The sequence below is a fragment of the Volvox carteri genome, assembly GCF_000143455.1.
Source record: "Volvox carteri f. nagariensis unplaced genomic scaffold VOLCAscaffold_78, whole genome shotgun sequence".
NCBI classification, from domain to species: domain Eukaryota; kingdom Viridiplantae; phylum Chlorophyta; class Chlorophyceae; order Chlamydomonadales; family Volvocaceae; genus Volvox; species Volvox carteri.
Window position 1 is genome coordinate 286,164 of NW_003307621.1, and position 6,481 is coordinate 292,644.

General features: G+C 58.9%; 2 protein-coding genes across 2 annotated transcripts in view; one reads left to right on the forward strand and one right to left on the reverse strand.

The window, feature by feature from the left end:
* The window catches only part of VOLCADRAFT_98863 (uncharacterized protein), a gene marked incomplete at both ends in the record, with an annotated part of 7,875 nt that extends 5,872 nt beyond the window's left edge, over nucleotides 1–2,003 (forward strand). The window contains 3 exons of the mRNA XM_002957696.1: nucleotides 40–444; nucleotides 852–950; nucleotides 1,611–2,003. Of these exons, the coding sequence (XP_002957742.1) occupies nucleotides 40–444; nucleotides 852–950; nucleotides 1,611–2,003 (897 nt within the window). The remainder of the gene's footprint in view (nucleotides 1–39; nucleotides 445–851; nucleotides 951–1,610) is intronic.
* A 3,062-nt stretch (nucleotides 2,004–5,065) lies between these two features.
* The window catches only part of VOLCADRAFT_98864 (uncharacterized protein), a gene marked incomplete at both ends in the record, with an annotated part of 28,392 nt that continues 26,976 nt past the window's right edge, over nucleotides 5,066–6,481 (reverse strand). The window contains 3 exons of the mRNA XM_002957721.1: nucleotides 5,066–5,152; nucleotides 5,553–5,710; nucleotides 5,959–6,452. Of these exons, the coding sequence (XP_002957767.1) occupies nucleotides 5,066–5,152; nucleotides 5,553–5,710; nucleotides 5,959–6,452 (739 nt within the window). The remainder of the gene's footprint in view (nucleotides 5,153–5,552; nucleotides 5,711–5,958; nucleotides 6,453–6,481) is intronic.

The window sequence follows — 6,481 nt, forward strand, 5'->3', positions numbered from 1 at the left end:
TGCAACCGGGGGGCCGTCTCCAACACGGTCCTACTGCAGCTGCTGCAGTCCGTCGTCGTAAACGCCGCCAACGGCAACAACCTGCCCGTGGACTGGTCACAGCGGATGTGCACTTCCAGTGATGTCATGTTCTGCACCGACATCGCAACCGACGAGTTTTCAAGACTGGCAAACGTGTTGAGCGGTGTCATGCCCCAAGTCCTCAAAGCGCTATGTGATCGTGCCGGAACCCAGCTGGCGTACTACAAAAGCGTACGGCTGTGGTACGGCGGTAATCCGTTGGTTGGTGCTCAGCAGATTGAAAGGCTGGATTTCGGTAACTGTCTCGCGCAGCCGCCGCCATCGTTGATGTCGCCCCCTCCCCGGCCTCTGGTCCCCCTGCCGTGCGTGTACGGCTCCAACGCGTCATCGGTTGGACCGCTGAGGCTGCGTCGGGAAGTGCAGGTGGGAGGGTTTGGGAAGGGTTTGGGAAGGCGGGGGGGGCAGGAGGGAGCCAGCTGACTGAGGAGCTCTGAGTCCCCTCCGGCCGCCCGGGGGGCCACCCGGACCGCACTGTGCCCCCCCCCCTCCCCAACATGCTTGGCGGGAAACACACCTGCCCCTTAGCACCCCCTTAGCCCTAAATCCTGCCCTCTCCCCTCTTTCCTTCTTCTCTCTTGTTATGATGTCGTACGCGGGTATGGCATGTACGTCATGTTGGGGGCATCTTTGCGGAATCCCTGACAGCACCCAGTGATGCGCGGACCTACCTACCTCCGCACGTACCCCCCCACCTGAGCAGCCACCTGCCTCGACGCGATCTTCCTCGGCTTGCCTTCTTCCTTCCTTTCGCTTCTCCCGTTCGAATGCAGATTGAGTCCAACATCTCCATTCAGGGAGTAGCCCTGGGGCGATCTATTCCCTGCTTCGCGCTGGAGGTGGCATCAAACAGCAGCACAACCCCGCCCAATGTGAGTGCGGCAACTCGCCGAGTCAGCTCGAGCGGCGTACAATTAGTTTAGATTTCGTGTACGGGAACTCGATAATGTACGGGTGAAGTACTTGGACGAGGTACAGTACTCAGCTAGAGGGGCAGGCGGGAAGGGGATTGCAAACGTGGAGGACACGACCGCATGGGCCCCTGTTGGCAAGATCCCTGCTACTGCTGCTGCTACTGCTGCTGCTACTGCTACTGCTACTGCTACTGCTACTGCTACTGCTACTGCTACTGCTACTGCTACTGCTACTGCTACTGCTACTGCTACTGCTACTGCTACTGCTACTGCTACTGTTACTGCTACTGCTACTGCTACTGCTATTGCTATTGCTATTGCTATTGCTATTGCTACTGCTGCTGCTGTCGCTACTGTTGCTGCTGCTACTGCCGCTGCTACTGGTATTGTACTGCTACTGCTACTGTTACTTCTATTGCTACTTCTATTGCTACTGCTGCTGCTGCTTGGCGAACCTGAGGCCGAGCTCAGCACCTGGGGGTCCCGAGCGGCTCCCGGATACCCCATGTTGCAGTCATTGTCGGCAGAGGGGTTCTCAGCACCCCACCGCTTCCCATTCACCCTCCACACCATGTCCCTCCCCTCCCCTCTCACTTCCCCTCCCCTCCCACCCGGCAGGCCTGCAACGCCAACCGACTGACCGGCCTCATATTCCGGGCCAGTGACACCGCGAAATCAGCCCTCAAAAGCATAATCTTCCGTACAGCGCTGGGGGACAGGCAAGCAGCTGCCGTACCCCCATGGAACACCCTGCCAGGCAGCAGCAGCAGCAGTAGCAACATCACTGTCCTCAACACGCTGGCTGTTTCCGAAGCATTCATCAAGGAATTCCCCCCCTTGTGGACGGTGGACCAGGTCCGGAGCCAGTCAGCTGTGGGACGAGCTCGCGTGTGTTTGGACATCGAACCAAAACTGCTCCGTGACTTCTGCATGGGCGATACTTGTACCGTACACCTGTACTACAGCGCGTCGTGCTGCCCGGCGGATTCAGCCGTCGCGCCAGCTGTTTGATCTCGGGAGGAGCGGAGTGTTCGGGGGGAAAACTAGTCGTCTGGGGTTCTGCCAGGGCTGTTGAAGCTACGTGGGGAGCTACAGCGCAGCACGTGCCGAGCTGGGTTCTCCAAGCGCGGCCTGCGTGCCCTCTTGTACAATACATGAGCGTGCTGACCTTTGCGCAATTTCGCGATTAACCTAATTTCGCGATTAACCTTCCTTCAAACCAAGCGAAAAAGCATGCTCGCCAGCTTGCACTGTCTTGTTACGCTAATCCACTATATCCATCTGTGCATGGATTGTCGAACAACGCTCCACTCTTGATAAGTAAAACTGGCCTTTACGTGTCGTACAAGTGCCGTACATAGCGTGGGTTATTACCGTCGTTGTCAGTCGCACGCAGCAAGACGCGTCTGCACTGCCGAGCACCGTGTCTGCCGTGGGCACCGTTGAGATCTCGGTCCTTCAGTTCTGTTCGCAAGCCCTTCGAGGATGAAATGAAGGCTGGAAGATAATATATTGTTTTGCTAGTCCAACGTACTTCGAATGGACTATTGGAGACGGCAAGTCGACCCCTTGGTTGGTTGGTTGGTTGCCGCACGTGCTTGCCACCTTGTACCGCAAACCGAGTTCAGTCCATTAAGTCGCGGGACAAGAAGCAAAAGGCAGGCAGGCGTAGCCGTGGGTAAGCCTGAGTAGCTGTATGTGAGGGTATATGTACCCATATCAGCACCCATGTTACTAACTGTTACAAGGGGGGGGCCCGCTGGGAGGGAAGTTTAAAAGCGGGTGATCACCTCCCAGGGCTATCCGACCAATGACACGAAGGAGATCAACTTGCTCCGGACCGGCCCCCTCTAGCGGCCCGGAGAAGGACTAACGATTGTAATGCGTGCCGTTGGTCGTTATGCGCATACGCAACGTGTACGAGTGAGATGATGCCCTCCCGTTGGATCCACAACTCCCCATCCGCAACCGCCAGTCACCATCCCTCTCTTTTACCTCTTGTCGAGGGTGGGAGCCCACAAGACATACACCTCTCCTCCTTTCCCTCCTCCCCCTGGACCGTATACCTACCACCCATCTGCCTACCTACCTACATACCTACCTACATACTCGGGACGAGGGAGAGAAGGAGGGAAGTTGCCTAACGGGCAAAAAGCCCCGCACGTTCGAGGCCGTTGCGCTGTAAGAAAAGGTCGAAAGGCATCTTTAAAACGTCAGCGCCGCCTGCAACGATGGCGACAAGATTTCCCCCCTCTAAAAGCCCCAACCTCCAGCGGGGCCACACACACATACACACACACACACACACACACGGATAACAATCTAATGCACCGGTGGTGCACCGTCGTCGCTCCTGCTCATATTCCTTCTTCTGCGGCGATGATGACCTTACCGGGGTTTTCCCCCGCCCACCCTGCCACGTCAAGCCAGCATCCCCAACAACAACAACAACAGCAACACAGCTCCGACTCCAACCGAGCCACAATGCCGATGCGCTTCTCCCCACTGCGCACACACCCGCCAGCACAGCTATCGATCCATATGCCCCAGCACCTGCACTCCGGGGGCATGGTTAATCCGCACTGCATGCATTCCTCTCTCCACAACCCTTCATAAATCACCACATTGTCCCCGGCAGATGATAGAGCGGAGAAAATCCGGCACAGAAAGACGGACAAACAGAGAGACAGACAGGCAAACAGATAAAACGCACATAACCTGCCATGAAGGAACCAGAGCGCAATAAGTCAATTCGCCAGCCAACCAGCCAACAAGCATTAGTGTTTCCTTACTGGGGATGAAAAGTAAGTTCCGCAAGTTCCGAAACCGCGGCTAATAACTAACTAACTAACCGCTGCGTACCAACCTTTCATTGCTCTAGTGTTGTGGTGAGCTGACCATGAATCACCAAAACCACCACCAAGACCGTGTGCAACCAAGCACACACACACCACCATCATCATCATCACAGCAATGTGCACACACGCCCACACCTACCATTTAGGACGCAGTACTGCGGGGAAATCACATGAGACGCGTTCGCGCACATCCTAAACCAGCGAGACTCCAGCAGCACCCCAGCTACACACGTAACGTGGCGGGGCGCACCCCTCCACTTGCTGCTGCTGCTGCTGCTGCTGCTCCACCTTGCGGTCGGACGGAAAAGCTGTGTTCCCGTAGATCCGCCCTGAACAAATAGCAAGCACCCTGGCAGCACATCATCATTGTCATCATCATGATCACATAGCGATATGAATGCCCTCCCCTAAAGTAAGCTATCTTGCCTTCGGACCGCGACGCATCACATCCTGTCAAAAGGCAACCACCGCTGCAGCAGCGCCCGGTCTTCATTGGCAACCCTCCCTCCTCCGAACAGCAAAAGCAAATCACGGCTGCGGCTGATGTGAGGTATCATTAACTAACGCATTGTCGTGTCAACTGCGAAATCACCGGAGGTACGCGAGCGGTCCCCGTCCTCGACCATCGCCTTATCCATGCAGCCATCCCCCCCCACACACACACACATACACACACACCCTCACATCCGTAACTTGATGACCGTCACCTGCGATCCACCCGCCAATCCAACATTGTCACGCATGAAAACAAAAAAGCAAACCAGCAAAAAAAAAGTCACCCAGCAGCAGCACCACACCGAAGTGATCTGGCCTGACATCCACCAGCTTTGAAGCAGCACCCCCCAGCCACCAGCAACTTCCTTCCCAACCTCCTGCAAAAGCCAGTCGTCGACGTCCTGCGGGCCCCACCAACAACTCTGTACCGCACTGTACCGCACTGTACTGCACTCTGCTGCACGACATTAGTGACCACAATAATAATATTGCCATCATCATCATAGCCCCCGTGTAACAAAGTTACATTACAAGATGGCATCGTAATTCTCTTCCTCCTCCCCCCCCCTCCTCTTCTTCTTGGTTTCTCCCCCCCTTAACCGTCCTTGCAATCACCCCTCCTCTCCTGCCTGCCCGCCGTTACGACGAGGCGGCGAGGTGGCAGATTCCCCAACCTCGCTGCTAAAAGGGACACAACAGCGCCACAGCCAGCTAGCCTGGCTACCTGACTGACTGCAAACAAGTGCGCACACGTGCACGCGACGTCACCCCTTCTACACAACGCACACGCGGGCCGGCTACACTGACCTGGATGGGCGAAGGGGGCAAAGCGGGGGCCCCAGGGTGGCATGTCACAAGCTAGGCGGGGTAATAACACATAACGCACACAGCGACCACTACCGCTACACCAACCACCGCCACCATTGGGGCCCCCCCTTACACCCCTGACCTCTGATCCCTCTACCCGGGCAGCGGGAGACGTGATGCGGCGGCTGTCGTGACGCAGTCCCCACAGACCGCCACCACAGCGTCACAGACCGCCACCACAGCGTCACGGTGGGGAAACGCAGAAGGGGACGCAGGAGGGGGCGGAGGGGGTGCCGGGACAGCCAGCCGCTAACCGGGACAACAGCCAGGCAGGCAGGGCCGCGATGGCCCCGCGGGGCCCCATTTCGCCAGTTCGTCCGCTCCCCCCTCACATACGCACCCGCAGCTCCCGCAGCCGCTCCCGGGCGGGTCCTAGTGCCCTCTGCTGGCGCTGCGCTCCCCCCCCCCGGCTGGCAGCGCCACCACCGAGGTGGCACCCAAGTAATGAAACGCCTCTGACCGCGCCTTTCTCTCCCCGTCCGTCCGTCCCTCCCCAACCTAGAACGACGGCCGCGGCGTCAGCAACGACTTTACGGAACTCATCATCCCAACCGAGCCGCCGCTTCGCTGCCGACCCCCCACCCCGCCTCCGCTTCCACCTCCACCTCCACCTCCGCCTCCTGCCGCCCCTGGTGCCCCCGCAGCAGCATGGGCGCTCCGTCTACCCGCCGCCGTCCCCACAGCCGCACTAACCCCTCCTCCCCCACCCCCTCCTCCCCCGGTGGTATCCCTGTAGGCGGACGCACGGCTGCCACTGACAGCGGGGCTGGCTCTGCTGCTGCTGCTATTGCCGCTACGCCGCACCACCTCCCCTACCGCTCGCTTGATGCGTCCCAACAGACCGCCCTTCTTGCTGCGCTTGCTACCCCCAACCATTACAGGCGGCAGCGGCGGCACGCCACCACCTCCCGCATCTCCACCGCCGCCGCGGCTGCTGCCGCCGGCGTGGAGTGAGTCCAGGGAGGCCCTTTGTGTGTTTTGCACCACCACGTATACGGGTCCCCCACTGGGCCCCCCGTGAAGCCCCGACCCCGGAGGCGGAGGCGGCGGTGGCGGTAATGGGGCTGTGTAAAGGTGCGGGTGGAAGTGCTGGAGGTACTGCTGGTAGCCGGAGCTGGCGATGCTGGCCGAGTCGTCCGCCATGGCGCTGACGTGGCTCTGGCTCTGGCTGTTGACCTGGCTGTTGACCTGGCTGTGGCTGTGGCTGTGGATGTCATTGCTGGGCTGCTGCATGGAAGATCTGCAGGGGGAGTGAGGGAGTGGGGGGTG